Genomic DNA, 26,186 nt, shown 5'->3' with positions numbered 1-26,186 from the left:
AGGCCCTAAAGTTCTATCTAATTACAAGGCTGTTCTGATGGAAGGTTGATTTCATCCTGGCTCCCAACTGAATAAAAATGCATTATAAACACCTTCATTGTATTGCTTACATTGCCATAACACATAAAAAAAGCTTTACCAGTCAGGGCCAAGACTTTCAAAAATGGTTGCTTAAAATTAGGCTCCTAAATATGTTTCCTGATTTTTCAAAAATGCTGTGCACCTAGCAGCTCCCATAAAATTTGAAATTATTAAGCCCTGTTAGGTTTTTGTCTCTGGAAGGTTGCACTGAACATATTGCTTGGTATACAAGAACCAGGAAAATGGGTGGCCCTGGTGCCATTTTAAATGATGTCTTAACATTCAGAATCAGGACCTCTCAGTGCAGTGGAAAATGTGCATTAGAGACCCAACTTTTTACAAAAAGGTTCAGAATTCAGGAAAATGCCAGATTTTTGTTTGTTTGTTTTGTTTTTCCTACTGCCTCCTGCATCCTAATATTTCTGTCATACATGAGGGACTGTTTCAGGATGTCTTCTCTTTTTCTGATCAGGAAGCTTATGTGATGGCTAGCGTTGACAATCCCCATGTGTGCCGCTTGCTGGGAATCTGCCTTACTTCTACCGTCCAGCTCATCACACAGCTTATGCCTTATGGCTGCCTCCTTGACTACATCCGAGAGCACAAGGACAACATTGGCTCCCAGTACCTTCTCAACTGGTGTGTGCAGATTGCAAAGGTAAATGAATGGCAGCACAATCCATCCAAAACTCTGATCATAACCGGAACCAAGAGATCTGAAAGTATGTAATCTAGCTATCCTCTAGGTCTTTGTATTTTACCTGAGGATAGAAAGGCTTGTTGTACTTGATACTAAAGATAACAACACTTTTCATTGTGTAGTACTTTAGATTTTCAAACCATTGTGTAAATATTAACTGATCCTCAGAACATTCCTGCACAGAACAGGGTTATCACCACTGGACAAATGATGAAACTTGCACAGATTGCAATTGAATGACTTGCCCAAACATGATGCAGTGAATCAGTGGCAGCAGGAGGGATTAGAACGTGGCAGTTCTTCACTGTTAGTCCTGTGTGATACCATGTTACTTCCCCAATAATCCATAAATGGTTCATTACAAAATACTATTTCTGTCATGCTGTGTCGCATGTGTCGCAGGACAAATGTGGTGGTAAAATCTCTTCTGTGTTGGAGATTAATGCCCTGATTTTGCTAACTGCAGAGGAATGGTGATCAAATGCAGAGCCTTTTGCTACTAAAACACCAGCTCATTCTGATGCTGGTTGTTTATGACCGAAAGACAGTGCCAGTAGGTGGTTCTTCTGTAGCGTGTGTGCAATAAGTTGGTATATACCTCTACCTCGATATAACGCTGTCCTCAGGAGCCAAAAAATCTTACCGCGTTATAGGTGAAACCGCGTTATATTGAACTTGCTTTGAACCGGAGTGCGCAGATAAAGATATGTAACTAATGCAGCCCTTTAAATGATCTGATGTGTATTTTTAATCACGTGGAAACAATCTTTTCACACATCAGCCCACAAGAACACTGCTTTTCCGCGTTATATCAGAATTCGTGTTCTATTGGGTAGCGTTATATCGAGGTAGAGGTGTACTTAGCCCAGTTCCAGTGGACGTGTATCCGTATAACAAAATCACTATCACATTTGGCACAGATTGACATGTCAGATTCAGCACAGAGACAAAGGAGGAAAGGCAGCATGGAGACTAAATGATATATTCTCTAGCCCTTAGAAGTAATCCTCCATTTTAGGGCTGTGCCACCATGGCAGGGCAGTGTAGGGGATATTGCACTGCTCCTACCTAGGCTCTCTCTTTTCTTTGTATAAACAGAGAAGGTCTTTTTCCTGTGCAGTTCATGCTACACCTGTCGCAAGCATGAGGCTGCTTAACATTTTTTAATATTCAGTGATCATAGCCATTTGCAAGGTGTCACATTCGAACAACCTGTTCAAACTTTGTTTACCTTGACATTTCTGTAATTTGATTGAAACCCTGTTGCTCTGACATTTTCATTTAAACTGTACAATGTCAATATGCTGCCTCTGTAGCTTTGGTGTACACCTTGAAAAACGTAATTAGCGTGGGAGGGACAAGAGAGATGTGTGTGAATAAAGACAGGAAAGACTGCCCAAATTAGCAGAAGGAAAAACAATAACTTGGAGATTCCCTGTGCTTACAAAAGAAAAAACCAGCAGCATCAGTAATCTCCCTAACCAGCAGAAGCTTGCATCTGCTGTGTTAACATTTCATAGTGGGTCATTTACAGCACCGACTGTATATTCACGTACCCATTTATCATACATTTGTATATTATTAACCCAATTATTCCAAAGAATGTTGAGAAAATAGCTGGAGTTACAGTTAATATAAAATCAGTGCATAATAGAGCAACTCAACATATAAAATCGGCGCATAGTAGAGTAACTCAACATTTCAGCATGAATTGGGACTGCACAGAGCACACAATGGATCACTAGAAATTAAAGTAATGTTGTTTACATGGAAAATCATTAGCCAACAAGATGTATTGGCTCATTGTCATCATTTATTGATGGCATATGCTAAGTAATGATCTTACAGTCAGTTCTGGGATGTTCTTTAAATAGAGTTATCTTCATAAATTATTCTGTCCCATGTAATGCAGATTTACAGACGTGATTAAATAAGTAAGTAAATAAAACTAAACTACTGTAGCTCATGCAAAAGAAGAAAATGAGGGGCAAAATAGGCCTTATCCTGAGGTAGCTGTGGGTAATTTTGTTGGAATCTAAGTCAGCATTTTCCTTTCTTCATAGAAGGATTTGTCCTGGGAGGAAAATAGTGGTTGAATGTCTAGAGTGGGGAAGAGGGAAGAAGAAAGATAGGGAGCTTGGGAAGCACATAACCTTTCCATCTTCTTTTTCTAAATCCCTGTATTACAGCAGTTACGACGTGTACCCATTATTAAGGTGGTAGAATAGTTCCTATTCTAACATCCCATTTTCAGTCACTAAGTGAAGCATCCCCCTTGTGAACTGACTATTCTATGTTTGGGCCAGTTCCAAGGTGACTTTTTTGGAAAGCTGGAGAAAAATCCCTTTAGCCATTTTAAGGTGCAGGAGGATGAAAAACAGTTATCTCATTTTAAAATATCATTGCAACAGGGGTCATTAGTAGGGTGACCAAATGTCCCGTTTTTATAGGGACAGTCCCGTTTTTGGGGACTTTTTCTTATATAGACGCCTATTACCCCCCACCCCCGTCCCGTTTTTTCACAGTTGCTATCTCATCACCGTAGTCATTAGGAAGAGGTTGGTGGGGGGAGCTAAAGGGAGGGAGCAATAGATGTAGTTTCTGTTATCTTTCTTAATGATACTAACAATCTCTAAGATGCTTAGGTCCCTGTAACCCTCTGGTTGTATTATATTCATTTCTGTAATACCTATTTTTAAATTAACCAGAACACATTGCACACTTACTTATTCTTAATCCCTTGAGACCTTGTACACATTCCAAGTTTGCCTGCTTTTGATAAACGTACTGAAGACTTCAGAGATGTATCCACAAACTACACAGCTCCTTTTCTCTCTAAGGCTTTGGTAGTGTACTGAACACAAAACTTTATTCAGTGTATCATGCAAACCGCCCCTGTTTTAGTCTGTCTAATTTTAAACTGATTACAGCACCTTCCTGATTTTGCCACTTTTAGAGATTTTATCTCCTCACTACATTTCCCTTCTTCCCCATTATTAATTTCTCAGGGGACAAAATTGGTCCTAAAATTGTGACATCTCATTAGTTACACTCTTCTGTGCAACTGAACTGTTACCATTCACAATTGTTAGCTTCTGTTTGATTTTCATGCCAGTTTACCCTCCAACTCAGAGCAACTCCCATCTTCACTGCTACTAACTGACCATCTACCATAGTCCTTTGTGTGGTTCTTTACTAAATGCTCTTCTTAAAATCCACATAAATAAGGTTATCATTTCTCCTGTCAACATTTTCTTTGTTACTACATCCATAAATCTTGTCCAATTTTTGGACATGATCTGCTTCTTTAAAAACCCATACTGTTGTTTTTTCTGTAAATCCTAGCAAATCTGTTCATCTCTCTTAACTAACAAGCAGGAAACAAGCTCCCTTATGGACCCTTTCACAGTTTATTTTTGTTTCTCTTCCTGTGCCTTTGAAATCCTTTTTTAATATATGTTATGGCTCATATATTTCATTAGTGTACAGAAAGACTAGCTTTCAGATAAAAGGGTTTTGAAGACCACCTTTAAACTCAATGAATACAATATGCGGAATAACTGGCTAGGTGGTGGTGGTACGCTGAAAAAGGATCTGGGGGCTATAGTGGTTCACAAATTGAATATCAGTCAGCAATGTGATGCAGCTGTGAAAAAGGCGAATATCATTCTGGGATGTGTTAATAGGAGTGTGATATGGAAAGTAATTGTCCAGCTGTACTTGGCCTTGTTGAGACCTCAGCAGGAGTACTGTGCCAATTCCGGATGCCACACTTTAGAAAAGATGTGGACAAAATGGAAAGAGTCCAGAGGAGAACAATAAACATGATAAAAGGTTTAAAAAACCTGACCTATGAGGAAAGGTTAAAAAAAAAATCTGGGCATGTTTAGTCTTGAGAAGAAAGACTGATGCAGGGGATCTGATGGTAGTCTTCAGATATATTGAGGACTGTTTTAAAGAGGTTAATGATCAATTGTTCTTCATGTGCACTGAAGGCAAGACAAGAAGTAATGGGCTTAATCTGCAGCAAGAGAGATGTAGATTAGATATTAAGAAAAACCTTCTAACTATAAGGATAGTTAAGCACTGCACTGGAATAGGCTTCCAAGAGAGGCTGTGGAATCCCCATCATTGAATGTTTTAATGAACAGGTTAGACAAACACCTGCCAAGGATGGTCTAGGTTTACGTGGCCCTGCCTCAGTGTAGGGGACTGGACCTGATGACCTCTCAAGGTCCTTTCCCGCCCCACATTTTTATGATTCTGTGTGAAGAAAAGTTGTTGAGTGGCTTTAAGAGTGTATTATAGTCCTCTGGTTAATAATATGTAAATCCTGATCCTGCACACAGTTAAGAATGTGTTTAACTGTATATATGAGTAGCCCATTGTCTTCTGTGTAACATTAAGCATGTGCATAAGTATTTGAAGGATCAGGATCTTAAGTAAATTAATTTAAGACTGATTCCTTGCCTCTCAGCTGCTTTGAACCTCTTTACCAAAACTGATTTCGCAGGATAATTCTCTTCTTCCAGACTAGATCAAATGATTTTTCCAATGTAGGATGTTTTTTTATTGATAGCTCAAGATTCTTTGTTTCAAAAGCTCAGCTCGTTAAAGTTAAATTTATTCAATTACATTAACTTATATAGTGGCATTATGCCAATTTGCTGGGGTGGTTTATTTTGGCAACATTAACCACCCTTAATACATTGATGAAGTTTTGCTTAGAAACTTCACTATAAGATTTGATGGTGGTCCAGCTTAATGGTAGGGCAAGAATGGGAGTGGGAGCTGGGGAGAGAATGACTCCCCAGATGCTTTGTCATCACATTAGTAGGATCTTTTTCGTGCTGTGTGTGTAGACTGAAAGTGCTTTCTGTATTAACTGTTCAAAAAACAACAACAGGGAATGATTGTAGTTCCTAAAAAGGATCTTGAAAGAAGCTTAACAACCTGAATGTTTCTCTCTCTTAACGCAGTTCACACACACAGGGGTGAGGGGGGGAAAGCTCCACGGTCAGAAATAGATGTTAGGATCATGGCATAACAAAAGTAAACCAGCACTATTAACTCTTTTATCTGCCTGAAAGAGCTTTACAATCAATATGGAGACAGATGTCCTAGTCTTCCCTAAGAGGAAATTGTATAAAAAGAGCATACATAGTATGTCAAGTGTTCTCTAGTCACAGGGATTACTGAAACTGTTTCAAGGGGAACCTGAAAAAGAGCTGTGTCATTGAACTCAGACATAAAAATATACGATTTTTTGTTTGGTTGTTTTCCATCATCTCTGTGACAGTATGCCTGAGTATTACCAGTTACAAAACAGGGTCTGCCACAACGAGGCAGAGAATCAACTGCTTGGTATTATTACTTGTTTTTGATTGAACTGGAAGAAGAGTCTAATGATGTATTTATAGTATATGTGACTGTATGTATATGTGACTGTATACTGTATGTATATCGACATATGTATATTAACATGGTGACCAAATTCTACTCTGAGTCACACTGAACTCAGTCCGGTTGCACAGAGCGGCATTTGGCCCATTGTTAGAAAGTAACATCCTGTATGTAGATTTCTTGGGCTTGATCCCAGTCAAGCTGTGCCCATTTACCCACGCTGCAGATCTGACCCTTTATCCTCCCCTCTCCTGTACAGAGTGAGTGTGGATGGTAGAGAGAAAGAAGTATGCCAATTGCATGTCATATGTATATTGTAGGGAATGAGCTACTTGGAAGAACGTCGCTTGGTGCACCGTGATCTGGCTGCCAGGAATGTCCTTGTGAAGACTCCTCAACATGTGAAGATCACGGACTTTGGACTGGCAAAACTGCTTGGTGCTGAGGAAAAAGAGTACTATGCAGAAGGAGGCAAAGTAAGAAGTATCAGAGAACCATCTTTATGTGTTTCATTGGATGTAGATATTTGCACTTGTGTATGAATCTTCATTTTAAAAATGAGACAAACAGGGTGGGATTTTCAAAAGTGCTCAACATTGGCTTAATTCTGTTCCCATTGTAGCCATTGGGAGTCCATTGACTTTAATGCAAGCAGAGTTAGCCCCATGTAACTTCAGTGAGAACAGAGGTAGGCCGATGATGAGCCCTTTTGAAAATCTCCACCCATAATGTCTGGGAAAAGCCAAGATGAACTTTAAAAAAAGGGCAAGTCTGAATTCTGTCATGTAGACAATACCAAATAATGTGTAGTTTATGAACAGAAAGGGAATACTATATATTTATATATGAAGAAAGGCCTGTCAGATCTCATTCAACACCCCAGTTTGAGGGAATATGCTCTACTGAGAAATTCAAGAGACGTGCTTGTGAATAATGCAGAGAGAATAAATGGAAACCATCTGATCTCCGATTAGTCTTCACTGTACAGCCTGGGATTGGATTTGTGCCCTGATCTGATATGAGATGTTTAAACAAAAAAAATCTTATAAAAGTTCAACTGTTAAGAATTTTGTAAAACTGAGTTATCAGAGATAATTGTACTAAAAAGCAAAATATTATCCAAGTTCCCAGACTCAGAGTGACAAATCAAAACAATGATAATTGATCCCTGTAAAACTCAAGTTGCTTGCTGTACATCTCAGATTTTCTGTCTACGGTCAAATTATTGATATAAACAACTCTGTTGTTCTAACAGTATTGCTCCTAGATTTGAGGTAGGTGTCTTATGGCTTAACTGGATCTTCCTAGGTTCCTATCAAATGGATGGCTTTGGAGTCCATTTTACACAGAATCTACACCCATCAAAGTGATGTCTGGAGTTATGGTAAGTCTAAAAATGTGATCGTAATGATTTTAGATGGGTGAGAACAATTGTAAGATTTGTTGGGGACACTACACAGCCAATTTTTCTCCAGAAATTCAGTCATCCTTTTATGATACTTATAACACGGTCTTATACCAAAATGATGGGAAGAATAAATATTAATGATGGGCCAAATCTTGAGCTTCTTAACGAAGCAAAATTCCCATTGATTTGAATAGGGAATGAGATTTTGTCCTTGAAAGAGAGACAGTCAAATTGTTTTTATACATATATACACATTTTGGGGGGATAGGGAGGAGCATGTTCTTTGGAGAAGTTGTGCAGGTATACTTCCCAAACTGCACAATGTTAAAAGTAACCAACCTCCCTAAAAAGTAGCATGATAACGGGAGGTCAGCAAGGCTAGCCTAAAAGCTAAAACCATTGTGGCAGATTGACAGATTGTGTAAATTGGGCCAGATGGTCAGCTGATTTAAATCAGCGCATCTGTTGTCTTCAATGGAGCTACGCTGATTTACACCAACTGACAATGGCTAGAAGTAATTACCATCCTGAATCCATGCGCAAACAAGTGACGCAGTACCTAAGTAGAGTTCACAGTATTCCACAGGGAATATATTTAAAAGGTTGATAGACTCATAGCCTTTGAACTAAAACATACAGAGACTATTGCAATTGAATAGGTAAAAGATTTGTTTCCCGGAAAATAGCACCTTTAAGGTAGGCTGAATTTTGGGCTTGAATGCCCATTACATTGGCCCATAGGTGTTTGAATCAATATTTGATTCAAAAGGAAATTGTGTTATATGGTCATTTAAAACTCCATAAAGTCAGGTTGTTAGGACACCAATCTCCTTTATGTAGGAATATACACTAATTGTTTTTTTACTGAGATCATACCTGAGAATTCATTGTATACACGCTTCCTGGAGTAAGCCAACCTCTAATTTAGGGGGTTTAGGAAGAAATTTTCCCTGGGATCAGGTAATTTCATAATGGCTGTAGCACTGTTTCTTTCACCTTTCTGTGAAGTGCTTGGAGATAGGTAGACTAAAAAGACCTTGGGTCTGATCAAGTATGGAAATGCCTATGTTCCTATTAATCCACTTAAATACATTTTCTTCACATCCAAATTCCTATTTTAGGGCCCATGCAAATGGACAGCATCATGTAACGGCTACAGCATGGAATAGGTGATGTGCTGAAAGAAAATATTTTGCTGCAGTTAATTTAGAAATCCTTCAAAGAGAGGAGATATTATTTTACCTCCAAAGAGATTATTTAAAACAATAACAAAACTTTTATTTAAAACAAAAAACACTTTGTGGGTTGGAATCAGTAATTAGCAACCTAATACCTTTCTGTTGTGAAGAGGTGAAGTCGTGAAGTAGAGCTGAACATTGAGATTTTACCTTCTGTAAAACCCTAAAAAAAAAAAAAAAAAGAAAAGAAAGAAAGAAAAGACCTGATTATTTCAATTTGTTTTGTTAACTCCGGCCTCATTAAAATAGCTACATCTGTAAGATGGAACATTTTCTTCCTCCATGAACAGTTGGCAAGTGAATAAACAATGATGGCCCCTTTAGTGAGCCTTAGCAACTCTAAAACAAAGGTTAATGCCTCCACTCTCTCTCTCTGATATGTGCTGTTCCTAGGCCAAACAGACCAGGTCTGCTGTGCTTTGGGAACATCATGTATCCTTGCTGACCTGATGAGATTCTAACATTGTCCCTTTCTCCTATTCTTCAGGTGTCACTGTTTGGGAATTAATGACATTTGGATCAAAACCGTATGATGGCATCCCAGCCAGTGAAATTTCATCTGTCTTGGAGAAGGGCGAGCGTTTGCCCCAGCCTCCTATCTGTACTATTGATGTCTATATGATCATGGTCAAATGTGAGTTCAGTTCTTGTACATGTCCATGTAGTTCATATTAGTAAGAAGGAAAATGGTTCTAGTTATGGAACATTTGCATGCTATGCTGTATTCCTGAGATTCACAGGAAAACATGCCTATGTGCTATAGGAGAAGAGTAACATCACTGTGGTATGTTCAGACATCTCATCCTTCAGACAAGACAGCAGATTTTTCTTTAACTACAGCTCAGAGTCCAAATTCTCATTTCTCATCATTGTGGTGGTGAGCAGGGTATAAAAACTTAGATTACACCAGTGTAAATCGAGATTAACCGTAGAATTACTCCAGAATTACTCCAGTGTTGCTGAGGTCAGAATATAGCCCCAGGTTTCCAATTTTGCACACTGAATCATCAGTCCTGACTTCTCTTCCTGTGTTTTCATTTCATTTCATTCAACAACAAACACAATAGGAAAAAATGTCTGAGAGCCGCAGACAATCACAATATTAATGGCTGCACATGAAGACTTCGAGTCAGGATCCTGAGCTTCATAACTGGTCTGACCCCCAATTTTTTATTACTTATACTCAGACACAGTCATTACAGTAAATGCACAGGAGCTGGCAGATTTGGTAAAGCAAGTTTCTTCAGCATTGGTTCCATGTCCTTATTACTGTAAGTACATTAGAAGACATTCACAAGCAGCCCACTAGGTGGCGTTTAAACACTTTCTTAGATAAAATGTACAAAGTCATCAAAGAGATTAAACTTTTCTTTGACTCAAAGAATTGACTTCTACTAATGTTAGGGTTTTAGGAGTCTCTGAATACATACTTCTTACTACTACTAATAATAACAATAAATCACTCATCCAAAAAGGGTTAGCCTGCTAAAATGAGATCTTGACAGATCTAATGGACCAACTAGCTGATTTCACAACCTCCCTTAGTGCATGGTAATGAAGCATTTATACCCATGCTATGCAGACAAAGCACTGACAATGATACTTCACTGGAATTCACAATATTTCCTGATTTAGTGTAGTTCTAGAAATATTAAGCAGCAAGTTAAGACAGGTCTGTGGTTGAATACTGACAGAGATTCTACTCAATGGGGGTTAGGGGGAAATAATAACAGAAAATGTGGGTGCTTAAAGACTTCTTTGTTTTGGTTTTCACCAAGAAGGTTGGCAGTGATTGGACATCTAACATAGTGAATGTCAGTGAAAATGAGCAAAAAGAAGAACAGGAGTACTTGTGGCACCTTAGAGACTAACAAATTTTAAAAAAAAAATTTCATGAGGTTGATGTGAAAATGAGGTAGGATCAGAGGCTAAAATAGAAAAATAACAAGTTTAAAATTACTTAGATGGGTTAGATATCTTCAAGTCACCAGGGTCTGATGAATTGCATCCTAGAATACTCAAGGAGTTGACTGGGGAGCTATCTGAGCCATTAGCAATTATCTTAGAAAAGTCATGGAAGACAGAGAGATTCCAGACGACTGGAAAAGGGCAAATATAGTGCCCATCTACAAGAAGGGAAATAAGGACAACCTGGGGAATTACAGACCGGTCAGCTTAACTTCTGTACCTGGAAAGATAATGGAGCAAATAATTAAGCAATCAATTTGCAAACATCTAGAAGATAATAAAGTGATAAGTAACAGTCAGCATGGATTTGTCAAGAACAAATCGTGTCAAACCAACCTGATAACTTTCTTTGACAGGATAACAAGCCTTGTGGATAGGGAGGAAGCGGTAGACATGGTATATCTTGACTTTAGTAAAGCTTTTGATACTGTCTCGCATGACCTTCTCATAAACAAACTAGGGAAATACAATCTAGATGGAGTTACGATAAGGTGGGTGCAAAACTGGTTAGAAAACCATTCCCAGAGAGTAGTTATCAATGGTTCACAGTCATGCTGGAAGGGCATAATGAGTGGGGTCCCGCAGGGATCAGTTCTGGGTCCTGTTCTGTTCAATATCTTCATCAATGATTTAGAAGAAGAGCTCTGTGTAAACTTGAAAACTTGTCCCTTCCACCTACAGAAGTTGGTCCAATAAAAGATATTACCACACCCAGCTTTCAAAACTGGGACCAGCATGGCTACAACAACACAGCAAACAACGATTAGTAAGAAGATAGTTGGATATGTTCATCAGTGATTTAGATAATGGCATCGAGAGTTTGTGGATGATACCAAGCTGGAAGGGGTTGCAAGTGCGGTGGAGGATAGGATTAAAGTTCCCAATGATCTGGACAAACTGGAGAAATGGTCTAAAGTAAATAGCATGAAATTCAATAAGGACAAATTCAAAGTACTCTACTTAGGAAGGAACAATCAGTTGCAAACATACAAAATGGGAAATGACTACCTAAGAAGGAGTACTGTGGAAAGGGATCTGGGAGACATAGTGGACCATATGTTAAATATGAGTCAACAGTGTAATACTGTTGCAAAAAAAGCAAATATCATTCTGGGATATATTAGCAGGAGTGTTGTAAGTAAGACACGAGAAGGAATTCTTCCGCTCTACCCCATGCTGATTAGGTCTCAGCTGGAGTATTGTGTCCAGTTCTGGGCACCACATTTCAGGAAAGATATGGACATATCGGAGAAAGTCCAGAGAAGAGCAACAAAATTAATAAAAGGTCTAGAAAACATGACCTATGAGGGAAGATTTAAAAAATTAGGTTTGGTTAGTCTGGAAAAGACATAACAGTTTTGTAAGGTTGTTACAAGGAGGAGGGAGAAAAATTGTTGTTCTTAACCTCTGAGGATAGGACAAGAAGCAATGGGCTTAAATTGCAGCAAGGGAGGTTTAGGTTGGACATTAGGAAAAACTTCCTAACTGTCAGAGTGGTTAAGCACTGGAATAAATTGCCTAGGGAGGTTGTGGAATCTCCATCACTGGAGATTTTTAAGAGCAGATTAGACAAACACCTGTCAGGGATGGTGTAGATAAATCCTGTCTTGAGTGCAAGGGACTGGACTAGATGACCTCTCGAGATCCCTTCCAGTCCTATGATTCTATGAGATCTGAAATAGTTTTACTGGTAAAAGATCAGCCAAATAAAGACACACACTTCTAATCTGAAAAGAAATCTAAACATGAGTTTCTACCAAAGAGCCCATTGAAGCCAGTGGGAGTTTTACCAACTATAATGAGATCAGGCCCAAACTTGTATTTAGTAGGGAAGACTGTTGAAACACTTAAAGGAAACCTTAACTGAAATATAAAAAAAAAAAAAAATCATGTCAACTTAGAAAGACAAAACTAATAAAATGTGCAAAATAATCACTACATCAAATTATAAATAAAAATCTAAACCAATAAAATATTAAACATTAAAATATGTATAAAATTAACTTAATATTATATATTAAAACCTGTTTCAATCTAATGGTCCAGTTTCTGCCCTAGTGTAAATCTCTATAGATCCAGTGACTTCATTTAGAATAATTAGCAATGAAGAACGATGCCGCTCCTCCGTACAGAAGTTAGGGCAGAGGAAACGCATCTCACCACTGGAGAGAACTGTAAATTGGGTTTTCTTTCAAAGTTGTTATAAAGCAAAGTTTATTGGTTTTAAAGGTACGTGACAAAATTCGACCCACAGCTCAATTAACCAGCGTGTTTTTAAAAATGAATTGACATTACTTTACAATAGCCACCATATCTCAGATTCCCCATTTACCCCAATAGTGAGATGAATTTCCTGCATAGGCTGGAGTATCTGAGCAAAGTGAAAGCCATTATTGCAGAAACAGGAATTCCGTAAACCACAGGGAGGCATGCGTTCAACTCCCTGCTCCAATGAATATTTAAGGATTTAGACAAAGTGGAATAACTTCAACAGAAGAGACTGAGCGCAACCCACCCTACAATAATAGATAGCCTAGTGGTTAGGATGCTCACCGGGAGAGGAAGATCTGAGTTTGTTACTATTCTAGAGTGGGGATTCAAACCTGGGTGTCTCACCTCCCAAGCAAGTGCTCTAACTACCAGGCTAAAGGTGACTTGCATGTTCATTTTCTTTCTTTCTTTCCATCCACTCATCCCTTCCTCTGAAGCTGGTTCCTGGCCAAAACTAATCATGTCAAATTCACAGATAGTGTCAGATCAGCTGAAACTCCATTTTTCAACAAATCAACTTTTTGTCCCAGAAAGTCTGCCGAGTTCTGTTAGCCTATCTGTAGGGTGCTGTGCATAGGAGATGATTAAAAATCAACAGTTACTCATGGGGCCCTGTTCTGGTCTCAGTTACCCAGGTGATTTCCATGAGAGATGCACCCGTGTAAATGAGAACAAAATTGTTGCACTGGAGGCAAATCCAGATACCGTCACCAGGCCAGGTACTGGTCAGATATATAGGGCAATGGGGGAGAGAAGCCTTCACAGATCTGCCAGGTGGAGTGGGGGTATGTCAGGGCCTGCATAGCATTGGATTCCCTCCCTGTCTCCTGGTTCACCACTCCCTGCCCCATCGTGTGGGCTGCTATGTGGTGAGCTTGTGTGGAGCAGGGATCCTGACTTTTAGGAGGACTATGCAAGCAGGAGTTAAAAGAGGGTACTCCCTGCATGTTGATGCTAAGCAGGAATCTTTCTACCATGTCTTCTATTTTTTTGGTCTTGCAAGAAGAGCAGGGGGTGTTGTTCTTAAATGCCCAAAAGGAACAAAGAATAAAGCCTAACGAAAAGCTGATGTGAATGGATTTCTATTTGTTACGGTTTGATGTAACAGCTTCACATGTACCAAGCACAATATAGTTCCTATCCTTTACATCTTATTTTAAAACTCTCTTCAGGTTTAATAGCTAAGATCATTTGACTTGTGCTTTGTTTTCCATACTGTCCCTTCAGGCTGGATGATAGATGCAGACAGTCGCCCCAAGTTTCGTGAGCTGATATCAGAATTCTCCAAAATGGCTCGAGATCCTCAGCGCTATCTTGTTATACAGGTATTGTTCAATTTGTTTTACCAGGAAACCAAGATGTCAAACGGTCACTTAGAAAGATGCCCAGGGGAAATAACAGCAAATATGAAATAATACACATGGTATGCTCACAGATGAGCAAGCTAAGGAGTTCAATGATTCCATGACCAAATCTCAAAAGAAACCAGACCACATGAACATCAACAATATAGTCTCATGCTACTTCTTTCAGTTAAAGAAAACTGTAACACTGATTGTTCTAGTCCATTTCCAAGTTGTTACAGTAAATACTTTAGCATATTACCATATTGCTTAAAAATAAAAAACAGAACAAATAATAAATATGGATATGAGGAACAGAAATGTGACTAAGAATGTCAGGTTACTTCATCTTTCATAGAAGCAAAGAAGTTACAGGAAAAGACCTGTTAGACCACTGAGTCCATTTCTCTGCCAAGGCAGGATTGTGCTCTTCAGAACATTTAATGTGGAAAGAAGAGCTACTTAGGAGAACAGCAGCAGTAGCAGCAGAAATCAGTTGCTTTGCTGTAGTGCAGGCAGGAGGGTGTCCAGCAAGCTGCTCTTACTGTGGTTTGGTTGACAGGGAGATGAAAGAATGCACTTGCCAAGCCCTACGGACTCCAAGTTTTATCGGACCTTGATGGAAGAGGAGGACATGGAGGACATTGTTGATGCAGACGAGTACCTCATTCCACACCAGGGATTTTTCAACAGCCCCTCCACATCCCGGACTCCCCTCTTGAGTTCATTGGTATGATATTTCATCCATATTCACACACCTAACTATTTAGAATTAGTCATTTCCCAGGTCAGACAATATTTTTCTCTTTTTAAAATATCTTTTCTCTCTCTTTCTCTCTTTTGAAGAGTGCTACCAGCAACAATTCAGCCACAACCTGCATTGATAGAAATGGGGTAAGTAAATGTGAGCAGCTACTGTTAAAAGTATCTCATCGCTGTGTTAATGTCGTGAACTGAATTAAAGAATCAAGTCTTGATTTAGCAGAGATAGTGCCTCAATTTCATCACCAGGTGTTGGCTTTCTCTTCCTCCCCACCCCTTTTTTTTCTGCACATACACATACCTGTACACACTAGCCTCTATGAAATAGTCTATTCTATACTCGATTTCTTAACCTGTACCTTTAACCTAGCAGAGATACCCCGTGAGGGATGACAGCTTTGTCCAGCGCTACAGTTCAGATCCAACTGGCATCATCTTGGAAGACAGCATAGATGATGGCTTCCTGCCTGCTCCAGGTGAGTACATCTGTTAGGTATCACCTGATCCTCAAGTTCATTCATTGATCAGCAACTTGGAATGCCATCTGCTTCTCTTTTAGATCTTTGAGGATTCTTGGTGATCTCTGGGTAATCATTTTCCTTCCCCTCCCTCAGCAAAGGATCCCTAAAGATCCCCACAGTTTTTCGTCACTGGTCAATAAATGGGGATGGGGAAATTGTGCAGAATTTTTCTTTTCATTTTTTCCTAGATCTTTTCTGACAGCTTCTTAACCACATATCATCCACCATCACCACCAATCAGATTTCTACTTTTTGTTGTGGGTGCCTTATCAAGGCTTTTTTTCTTTTTTCTACCAATCAGACATTTCAGAAAGTCTCTTCTAAGAACTCTTTAGTCCTCTTCATTGTTTTTATTGTAGAAACTCTGCTTCTTGTTATTGCTGTTTTACTGCTTTCCGAACAGAAATATACTCCAGCAGAATGGATGGCACAATGAAATACACAGTGTTGCTAACCGCAGTCTCACATGTACTTGTATAGTAGTTCTTTGTAACCAGAAGATCAGTAAGAGTGTGACAAGGCTGTTTTCATAAAATGATACACTCGCAATGCTTTGTCCTCAAATAGTACAGCAGTTGAGTAAGGGAAAGAACCAGCATTGAGCATTGTAATAGTGGGATATGGGGTCTCAGTCACTGTTGGTCTTTTATTTATTTATTTATTTATTTATTTATTGCATTTCCATTATCTTTAAGTATTTCTCCAGATATCTGGTTGCTCTCAGCTAAACTCCCTGGCTCAGATTTCAGAACACTCATGGGGATTTCTGCAAACACACTTCATTAAAAGCCATGGGAAATGTGTGGCTAAATTCCCTTGGCTGCTTTGAAAATCTGATTCCTTGAACCTTTGTTCAATGGAACTTCCTGCCTTTGGCTTAGTCTTGGAATCCTGAGAAAGATCCAAAAGACTTGTGGGCTGATGTGTGAAAAGATTGTTTCCATGTGATTAAAAATACACATCAGATCATTTAAAGGGCTGCATTAGTTACATATCTTTATTGCTTTCTTTCTTTCTTTTTAAATCTCAGAATATGTCAATCAGTCAATCCCCAAAAAACCATCGGCATTTGTAGAACAGAATCCAATCTACAACAACGTCTCCTTCCCTGTAAACCCAAAGCCCTCTACAGCTTCAAGCTATCAGAATTCCCACAGCATAGCAGTGAACAACCCAGAGTATCTCAACGCAAGCCAGTCTCCTTTTGTCAAAACGGTTTTTGAGAGCTCCCCCTACTGGGACCAAACAGCCAATCACCAAATAAATCTGGACAATCCTGACTACCAACAGGACTACTTTCCTAAGGAAACTAAGGCTAATGGCATCTTTAAAGTTCCTGCAGCAGAAAATCCTGAATACTTAAGGGTAGCAGCACCAAAAAGTGAATACATTGAAGCCTCAGCATGACCACAGAAAAACTCTCTCTTCTTGCAGTAATACAAACTAAAATCCAGATGAACCACCTGGCTGCTGCAGATCAAGCTATGAACTGACAGAAGAGCAATCACAATTCACTGACAGACACGCTTTTCCTTTCAAGCTGGTGGGCTGAATTCACCAAGCTCATTTTACTATATATTTGGGGCTTTTCCTTGTCCATCCACGTACATAACTTAGGCACATACTGTACACCTGCATGCATGTTGGACTAGAGCAAGAACTTCCTGCAGATAAGAAATTGCAGATGCATTCCTTTTGTTTTCAAATGGTAGGATTATAAAAAGCCATTTTGGGATTAACTGTAAGAATTCCTTTCTACAATGCATATTTTTATAAACATTTCTAATGGAATTTTTGGATCTTTTACAAGATGAGATGCTTGCTTGTTGTACTATTATGTGACTCTCGGACCACGAGGAAAAAAAAGAAGAAGCAATACATTATTAAATCCCCTGAGAAGAGGTTGTTGTTTTTTTCAAACTCTTTGAAAGTTGAATAGCTATTCCAAATTATTGGATCTTAAATATTGACTTCATTTACTGTACTGGTACAAACAAGAAAAAAATGAGTCAGAGAGAAGTGTGGAGATTCTGCTTGATGAAGTAGTTTTTAAAATGGAACAGGTTGGTGGAATTTTATAACCCACAGTGTATTTAGCTCAAGGACTGGATGGCAGCACACATTACTTTACTGACCACTACTGTTGGAGATCAGCAGGAAGAACTCAGCACACAGAAGAGTTGTTTGTAAATGTTTATAAAGTACTCACAAGTCTGTTTTCTGTATGTTGAATGCAAGCCTTTCTTTTTTCCATTCCATTGGTTAGCTCTAGATTTGTCAAATTACATTTTTAACAAAATTTTTAAAGATGTTGCTATGACTGAAAAATGAAGTGTCAGTTCCCTTTGTCTCAATCTCATTTGGACAAACTTTCCATAAAGAGCAAGGAAATGCAAAAGGTGTTAATTGGGTTATTTTTGAGAGAGCTGGTGATCAGAATGCAATTACACTAAATTAAACTTGGCTAAGACAAAAAATGCAACCCAAGGAAATGAGATTTTGTTGGTTTTTTTAAAATAGCTCAGTCAAAAAAACTTTTTTCCTGTACGAAAATTGCAAAGAAAAGGCGGCGGCGGGGGGGGGAATACATCAATATACTCTGTTAAACTTGTGGCAGAATATTGCCAATTGCTGTATTACTGTGCGGGAATCTGTTGTCTCTTACACGACTACAACTGTTGTGTTAAGGTGGCCTTTTTATGCTAGGTGTAAAGAAAATACAGTGATAATGAATCAAACAGGAAAAAGAATAGTCTGAAGTGTTTGAATGCAATTGTTTAGTTTACTCTTCTGAAATCAGGGACTGGGAATGCCACAGGCTTCTTTGAAGTCCAAGTCTGGTTGTCTAATTGTCACAGTGGAATAGTCCAAATCAATATTTGGTTTAATAATAAATATACAATATATATATTGTACATAAAACCATTGTCGCACAAAAAGTTACAGAGATTGGTTCTCTTTAAGTCGTGTGTAGTTTTTAAAACTCCTGAAGTTCTTTTAATACCTTTTGTTAACATTTTTGCTGTCTTCTTTGAAAGGAGTAGGAAAAAAATAGTTAAAGCATTACAAAGAGTAATAGTAATATGGAGGCATCCCTCCACTGCCTTGCTGGAAAGAATATTTTAGCCAAATAGTTGGATCTGAAGCCAGATGTGAAGTAAGCGATTTGCATGCGAAGATCCATAATTAATAGTTAATCATTGGAAAATTACTTGAGATGACATAAAAACTGTAACAGAAAATATGTAACATTTATACTTGAGACATCATTGCAACCTATAGAATCAGGGAATGGTCAAATTTCACTCCTTCTCTGCTATGTTTGGAATACCTCAATGTAAATTCCAGTTGAAATATTGCATTTGAGTCCAGGATCAGGCCCAAATCCCTTAAAATGTTGTCATGGCAGGTTTGTTTGGCTGGTTTTTTGGGGGGGGCGGGGGGGGAGCGTGAAGACTGACTGTGTGAAATCTCTCATGTGAGATCAGTGCAATGCAGACTGTCATTGAAAACCAGTACACGTATAACAATGTGTCTCTAACAGTACAGGGTCTGGAGCTGGAGAGCAAAGGTGATCAATTTATTGTTATCCTCTTTGGGCGCATCTCACTCACAATGATTGGAGCCCAGCCACAGCCTTGCAGGGAATATGTAACAACTTGTATTATTTCCTTGTAACTAAAACATTGAAAACAATTGTGCTCTCAAGTACAGTTTACCCCAGATCTATACTTGTGTACCTGAAAGCAAAATTTTAATGCCATGTTCAAAATGCGCCAGACACACACACGCGCACATAGACACACACAGTCATCTTAACAATCTTTTTATCTTTTTTTTCCCCCATTAACAAGCTCACACGGGGATTGTATATTTGTCAGACGACTTTCCAACAGACGTCATGGATCGTTTACTAAGTCTACTACTCAAAGCAATACAGTACAATACAGTACTACAGCTTTTCCTACAGTCTTGCCAATGTTATTCCCAAAATGTTTCAGAGACATTTTTAGCTTTAAAAGTGGTTATTTAAAAAAAAAAAAAAAAAACACTATAAGTTACCAGCATTATGTAGCATGGAAACTATTTAATACAGATTAACCTCTCTACATTTTTTAAATGGTTCCTGGAGAATTTTGTAACATGACCACGAAAGCCAATGAGTGTCACGCAGCTATATCCTTTAAGAGTGTTTAAGAAATCTAAGGCTGAGTTCTCTTTTGTTATTTATTGTTTAATGGAAAACATAGCAGAGAGAATATAGGAGCCAGCTTCTGATGCAAGATTGTCTGTAATTTATGAACTATCCTAATTTATGTAGCACAGACTCTAGGTTTATGAACTAACAATATTTTTAAATAATTCTGATAAATGTGTCATGATTTCCTAATAGGCAGCCCTAAGTTATTCAAACACGAGCAGAAAAGAAGGGCAATGAGCACATTAGCATATCAGCTCAGCTTCATTGTATCAAACCATTTCAATGCATTTAAAATAAGTAAATGTGTGGTTTAAATGATCTGATTTTTTTTTACTGGAGCACACAAATTGTGCAGCAGCAAAGATTCCTCTTTGTATTGTAGCGATCTAAACGAATCCATGGGAGTTCTGTGTCACTTTCACCTTTGTTTTGGAATCCTGATAAGCTGCTGTTATACTGTATCCAGGACTATAACCCTTCTCCTTCTGCATCTCAGGCAATTTAGTCAGGCCTCTCTATAGCTGAGATAAAGGTGAACCATCTCAGCTGGTAGTAGTCTAAAGTCCCCTATCCTTTCTGTGGGCAAGTCACTAGAGGGCAACAGTGAGCATATGCGCCTGTACACAGGCATAAAGGCAATGATAAATTACACTTCAAGATCTCTTACAGATCACCTCCTCTAGAGTGTGCTAGATTTCAGAATAAATCGTACAGTTTCATATGATGACTATGAAACAGCTGTGTGTCACCACTCAGTGATCTACAATAAAACAATCAAACAAACCTAAGTGGCCAGTGAAGTATCACAAAACCCATGTAGCTTTATCTGTCCATAATCAATTTGCTAGAAGATTTATGAATCTAGCCCCAGGATCCAACTGATATGAAGCAGACTGTAGGTATAATTAAGCAATATTTCACTGGTATCCAAGTTGCTCACTTGTTTTTGTCAAACGAGGGTATTAGTTGCTGTGTTGGAATGGGATTTCGTGGTTTTTGTATTATAGAGAAGGTCTGTATAACAAGAAAAGGTTTTTTATTATATTTAAAGTGTGATTACAGATGTATTGCTATATAAATTGTTGCCGCATTAGAGTAGAACCTAATTATAACGTAGACTATAACATTTTTCCTGGGCATTCAGAGTGGTCTCCATTATAAAGTGGTCAAAGCTCCTCCCGTTTAAAACTAGGAGAGTAGCTAAAGGAGAATGTTCTTGCAATATCTGAGCAAAACGCAGATTCTCATTTTGAGCAGTTTGCAAGGAAGTTAAAATTGCAAGTTGATTAATAATAAAGCAGCGCCAATTATGCCATTATGATTAAGAGTCTGTAGTCAGGTCCATTATAAAAGTGTTTCCCTAAATACTAATACATGATAGCCCAGAACCATTTTAAAGGGTGGTCTATCAGGAGTTGTGTGCATAAAATGTCTTTTTAAAAAATATGCCTGAATAGAGAGAGACCTATCAGAGCACAACAGCTTTTAACTCTCACATGGGAAAGAGTTTTAAAATGCTGCCTCTAATTTCTCACATAGAAAGGAATGACTCTGAACAGTATTGTGTGTACTTACCATACCACAATCACTAGCTTAGCAACTAATATGAAATTAATGTTAAAATGCTATTTTTAAACACTACATTTCAACATCATAAAGGTAAACTGCAAAATACCGGGAAATTCAAGGTTTAAGTCAGAATTTTCAAGTTCATTTGATGTTTTTCAGTGTTCTGTGTACAGTGCAGTGTACTATAGCTCACTTGGCTGTAAATTGTTTTGTTTTGCACTGGGAAGGAGCTGGCTTGGGAAATGGTGAAAACGTTTCACTATATCATATAAAGCAAATTTTCTGCAGGGTCCGATGCCCTTGTCTCACTTCCAAGTGAAGCAAAATAACCTGATGAATTTCTTTGGTCAGAGCAATTTGGAATCCATGGTGCTCCTCAAGTTTTTTTAATCTTTAAGGTTGATTTGCTGCTCCTTCCTATCCCATTCAGCTGATCGTTAGGGCCCTAAAGTGATAGATAGCATTGCATTTCCTCTGAAAGGAAACAGGCCTGCATGGGATGGGGTGGCTGTAGGCAGAATTATATAGAGGGACCAGAGCCAGGGAATCTACACACAATACAGATCCACTGGCCCAAAATTTTCTTAGAGGGGAAGGCACAGCAGTCATTGCCTACTACTTCAGCTCATGATGATAGCAGCAATTATGAGTGGCTAAGCAGGCGCCCTATGCCCTACCTGCTGATTGGGAGAAAAATCCTCTCAACTTCCACATAGGTTGGGTGTTGTTGTTTTTTGTTTGGTTGGGGGGAGGGGTTTGGTGCAAAACCCATTTACTCAGGCTTTGTGCTACAAATGTGAATTTTATCCTGTGCACAGAAGATCAAGTATGTGTATTCCAGATCCAATTTAACAGGACCACAGGACTTCAAATGATTCAAGCGCTTCATACTGAGAAGTGCATGAGGTGTCCTCAGTCTGTCTGGTGATGAATAACTGAATGTCAATGAGACACTTTGCATTTCCTGACAAGCATTCATTTTTCAGGTTAGAAGGTTAACATCTACTATAGCACACAAGCTGCTACCTCTTCACTGTCTGCTGGTAAAATTGCCCTAGCTTTTTCTTTTTCTTTTTCTTTTTCTGGAACACATTTCTCTGTGAGAAAACACTTTAGTCAGGACAAAGTGAGAAAATGTATCTCTTTGTATCCCCCTTCCTGAAGAAAATGTACAGTAATGAAATTTTAAACTTTGTATAGTTATACTGCCACTTAACTCGAGTGTTTTGTAATGTTGTTGTTAAATCACCACTAAACCGGATTTTTATATTGAAATCCCATTTTTTTAGCTTTGCTTTCCCAATAAGTTTTGTTTCTTCTCTGCTCTAACATATGCCTTTTAAAAGTCTTTTTTAAAAAAAATAAAATAAAATAAAATAAAATAAGGAAAAAAAAAAGATTTATCAAAAAGAAAAACAAGACACCTTTACGTAACTTTTTAAACGGTTTGCTTTAGGACCAAAGAGAGTGTGTCTTATTTTCTTGCTTTAAAGTAATAAATCAAAATGCCAATTGATAACCACTTCCACAGTTTCTTATTTGAGGGGGGGGGATCATTGCCCCCTAATCCTGCAAAAGGATCTGCACTGAGCCCCACTGAAGTCCTCTTCATGAGAACAAGGATCTGCCCACAGAGATCCAACTGGAGCCATGCATAGCACACGGGCCAAATCTGATGTCTTTATTCAATTTTGACTTGTGGTCTGCTCAGTCAAAACTCTAGTTAAATTAAGGGGAGTTTGGACCAAATAGGGACTGACTGAAAACTGAACAAGGACTTCAGGTTTTGGAAGTGTCAGAAAAAAAAATGGAGTGGAAAATAATGAAGTGACTGGGGAAGGTTGTAGGCAGATAAGACTGCCACTTTGCAAACATGTTTTTGATTACATTGTTTCTTTCAAGATGGGATGCTAACTAAAAGCATGAGATTTTCATGACGCATTTCTGTCTCCCTGCCAGACGTTCTGCCTGCTTTGAACACTGCCCAGGTTTCCAGGGCACCAGTATTTCCTTAAAACGTATAGACTGGCAATTATGGTTATAATTTCCAATTAATGTTAATGGGAATTAAGGTGACTTTGAGAGAAGGATGTAATATTCTTCGGGTATAACACAGTTAAGAATGAACGTATAGCAAACATTCAGTAGTGTTAAAGTCAAGGAAAGGGATTCTTTAAGAATGAATGAAACAATCTGGAACATGGCTGTCAAAAGCCACATGATGCATTGAACCAAACCCTGGTCCCAACAAAGTCAGTGGCAAAATGCCTGAAGCAAGGATTTTGGTCCTTTATGTTCTGCCATATATATATGTAGCCCCCCCTCCCCACCTCATTGTTACCTCAGAGAAATTCATCCTCCTTATGAACAAGCTGAAAAATCAAAAACCCCAGCTCTGAACCTAACCAATAGCTTTATGAGGGATTTGTCCGTATGTAGGTGATACGGTACATGTTCTTAGCCCTCCCAGTGGTCCTGGAGCTTTTTCCAAAACATCCTTCTAATATCTTAGAATCTATCTGAAAGGTGGGGGTTTTGAAAAGCCATTGTTGGCCAAATTCTGCTCCTACTCCATTTACTGGGAGTTTCATCATTGATTTCAGTGGGAGCAGAGTGAGGCTAATATTGAGTGCTTTGGAAAATCCCTCTCGCTATGCATCCAACGGATCCAGTGCCCATTTTAGGCTTCTTTGTAATGATGCAATCAACTGGGAGTAATGTCTTGGTCATAGTAAACTGTCAAGCAATATATCCATAGAGAGAGAGTACCTTTTAGCATTGTAAAGTTAATCAACTATGAAAGCACTATTTGTACAAATAAGAAATGCTGTCTTTTATACAGTTGCATGATTTATACTATTGATCAAAGATTGTTTGTATATCGAGTGATAAAAATAAGGTGTATAATTCTTTCTTGTTTTTAATTTTTGGAGAACATTTATTGTAATATACTGTATCGTGTTTGTGGGGGTGAATAAGTCAGGTTGGCTGGTTTGTAGGGTGAATAGCCATGGAAGAGCTAATGTTAAAAGTCTTTCATTGAGAGATTTTGAAAAGGTGTCACTATGGGGATTTAACCAGAGCTTACTGAGCTTAATAGCAAGGCACCTTTCCTCTCGCTAGTACATTTATGCTGCCCTCGTGCCCAGTGTTCACTATTGGAGTTTCATAGTGCACTACGATACAACTAACAGGTTTGGCCATTGCAGCTGCTGTTTACCGAGATGCTAGGGAAACGCACTCTTTGAAATGCACAGCGATGGCTCTCCTTCATTTTTACCACAAATATAGCAACCAACTCAAAGCAAACCCTCAAGCTCAAATCAAACCCTCAAGCTCAAATCCACAGGAGATTTTGCTTTTGAGGCCCACTCTATTGCCCATTTATAAACTGTATGCTATTTTAAAAAGTCCCTTCTTAAGCTTATCTCTCCATCAGCATTAACAAAGCAAGAATCCATGGTAAGGGGATATAGATACATAAAATAAAACTAAACTAAAAACTCACAAAAGACTTCAGTATGTAAGGGGGGGAAATGACACCACAAAAATGCCTGGAAAAATAAATAAATATAACTCACAACCCCCCGACTCCAGGCAACAGACTAAATAATCATATGAAAAAAAGCAAACAATGAAATCTAGTTTTAATACATTCAGACAAACAACATGAAAGCATGAATGAGTAGGGTTGCAGAGAAGGGGAAACCATATCAGTGAGGGTCATACCAGATGTAGGGTATTAATCCAAATGGTGGAACTCTCCGTTGAATTAAATGGGAGTTGCATACAAGGGTCAAGAGAAGCACGTAGTCCTAAATGTAATGGAGATTTCTATAGGATATGTAGAAGAGAGAAAAGTTAGCCTGGGCTTCCTCTAGGAGTAAAATACATTGTGTAGCTAAGATAGTAAAAGGTCAGAGGAGTTGGAACTGGATTCATGAAGCATAAGATCAGTCTGGATAAGTCCCCATTATACTCATTTGTAAATTAGTAATTTTTTCTTTAGAGATGAACTTTGTACACAGAGAAAAAGCTACTCCAGCACCTTTTGCCCAGCCCCTTCCATTACATAAGCTGCATGCTGAACCACCTTGACTTATTTTATGCAGAAAATTATGTAGTCTTAAAATTCATATAACTGGTTCCCAGAAATGTCTAATGTATATTAATGCATGATATTTTTATTTTAATAAAAGTAATGAAATATGACTTTGCTATTTTGTAGTACTTTGTTCTTTCTAGAGATTAGAGCGCTGCAAATCTGCAGATATCCACAGATATCCGCGAACCATGTTTGCGGATCGGTTGACGATACAAATTTTGTGTCCATGCAGGGCTCTAGAGATGAGCAAATCCAGCTTGGGTTTCTTAATATACTCCAATTTCCTTCCCAGGTTATACTAATGCATTGCACTTCTATAGTACTTTTCACACGAGGATCACCACACAATTTACAAACACTAATTTGCAGTACTGTAGCCATGTTGGTCCTAGGGTATCAGAGAGACAAAGTGGGTGAGCTCATGTCTTTTATTGAACCAACTTCTCTTGGTGAAAGAGACAAGTTCTTGAGCGTACACAGAACACTTTATTGATACTTATCAGAGACCTGAAGAAGAGCTCTGTGTACGCTCAAAAGCTTGTCTCTTTCACCAACAGAAGTTGGTCCAACAAAAGATATTACCTGACCCACTTTGTCTCTCTAAATACTAATTTAG

At 38.5% G+C, this 26,186-nt stretch overlaps 1 protein-coding gene and 1 long non-coding RNA gene across 4 annotated transcripts in view; one reads left to right on the top strand and one right to left on the bottom strand.

The window, feature by feature from the left end:
- The window catches only part of EGFR (epidermal growth factor receptor), a 228,368-nt gene extending 202,691 nt beyond the window's left edge, over positions 1-25,677 (top strand). The window contains exons 20-28 of one of the 2 annotated variants that reach the window (XM_034761273.1): positions 554-739; positions 6,505-6,660; positions 7,493-7,568; positions 9,318-9,464; positions 14,297-14,394; positions 14,975-15,142; positions 15,259-15,306; positions 15,545-15,650; positions 16,726-25,677. In XM_034761273.1, the coding sequence (XP_034617164.1) occupies positions 554-739; positions 6,505-6,660; positions 7,493-7,568; positions 9,318-9,464; positions 14,297-14,394; positions 14,975-15,142; positions 15,259-15,306; positions 15,545-15,650; positions 16,726-17,102 (1,362 nt within the window). In that variant the 3' untranslated portion in view covers positions 17,103-25,677. The remainder of the gene's footprint in view (positions 1-553; positions 740-6,504; positions 6,661-7,492; positions 7,569-9,317; positions 9,465-14,296; positions 14,395-14,974; positions 15,143-15,258; positions 15,307-15,544; positions 15,651-16,725) is intronic. The other variant, XM_034761274.1, reaches the window with a different exon arrangement.
- Positions 1-26,186, bottom strand: part of LOC117872620 — a 72,085-nt gene that overhangs the window by 17,313 nt on the left and 28,586 nt on the right. For both annotated transcript variants that reach the window (XR_004644532.1, XR_004644531.1), the window contains exon 3: positions 8,926-8,993. This is a non-coding gene — a long non-coding RNA (uncharacterized LOC117872620). The remainder of the gene's footprint in view (positions 1-8,925; positions 8,994-26,186) is intronic.

The sequence above is a fragment of the Trachemys scripta genome, chromosome 2 (assembly GCF_013100865.1).
Source record: "Trachemys scripta elegans isolate TJP31775 chromosome 2, CAS_Tse_1.0, whole genome shotgun sequence".
NCBI classification, from domain to species: Eukaryota; Metazoa; Chordata; order Testudines; family Emydidae; genus Trachemys; species Trachemys scripta.
The sequence above is the reverse complement of the archived record's forward strand: the minus strand, read 5'-3'. Positions and strand labels throughout refer to the sequence as shown.